At 56.7% G+C, this 786-nt stretch overlaps 1 protein-coding gene across 1 annotated transcript; it reads left to right on the top strand.

Annotated features, from left to right (window-relative positions):
• Positions 1–36: 36 nt before the first annotated feature.
• GUITHDRAFT_118883 (hypothetical protein) lies at positions 37–432 on the top strand (the record flags this gene model as incomplete). Its single annotated transcript, XM_005821875.1, has 1 exon — positions 37–432. One exon carries the CDS (start codon positions 37–39, stop codon positions 430–432), a length of 396 nt encoding a protein of 131 aa, XP_005821932.1.
• Between the last annotated feature and the right edge of the window lie 354 nt (positions 433–786).

The following is a 786-nucleotide window of genomic DNA, read 5'->3' as shown; positions in this document are numbered from 1 at the left end:
CCTCCCCTCTCCCCTCATCCTCCAGTCTCGTCTGACATGGCACAGGTCGGGCAGCACATCAAGGCAGGAAGCAAGGTCATGCTGCTGGGCAAGAGGACGCAACCAGTCGCATCGCGCGGGGAGGCGGCGGGAGGGGAAGTGAAGTTGAGCCTGACAGCGCAGCTGCATCAAGAGAGGATGCAGCGGCTGCAGGAGCAGGCGAGGAAGGAGGAGCCGCAGGCTGCAGGGGGCGATGTGGGTAGAGGAGAGGGGAAGAGCAATACAAAGAAGAAGGGCAAGGGAGGAGGAGGAGGAGGAGGAGGAGGAGGAGGAGGAGGAGGAGGAGGAGCGAAAGGAAGTGCAAGCAAGAAGGACAAGCTGGAGGACGTAGACGCTGATGATGTCGATGCGGTTATGAAGGCGCTGGATCTTGACAGAGGTGAGGAGGAGTGATGAAGAGAACGATGGAGGAGGAAGAAGATGAAACTTTCCACCTTCACTCTCCTCCTCCTCTCTTCTCCTCTCCTTCACTACTCTTATACTCCTCTCTTCTTCTCCTCCTCTCTCTCTCCTCGCTTCTTTTCTGTCCTCCTCTCCGTGTCTCCTCCTCCTCCTATCCTCTCCATCTCAACTCCTCTTCCTCTGCTCCCTTCTTCCTCTTCCTCTCACTTTCCCTGACATTGAGGTCTGTAAGGTGTAAGTTCGTGTGGAGTGGAAGGATGCAAGCAGATGATCAACCTGATTGGAAGGTTGAAACCCCGTCCTCCTCCTTCGGGAGTCCTCCTCCTCCTCCTCCTCCTCCTCCTC

Source organism: Guillardia theta (assembly GCF_000315625.1).
Source record: "Guillardia theta CCMP2712 unplaced genomic scaffold GUITHscaffold_136, whole genome shotgun sequence".
Lineage (NCBI taxonomy): Eukaryota > Cryptophyceae > Pyrenomonadales > Geminigeraceae > Guillardia > Guillardia theta.
Note: the sequence above shows the minus strand (reverse complement) of the source record. Positions and strands in the feature narration are given on the sequence as shown.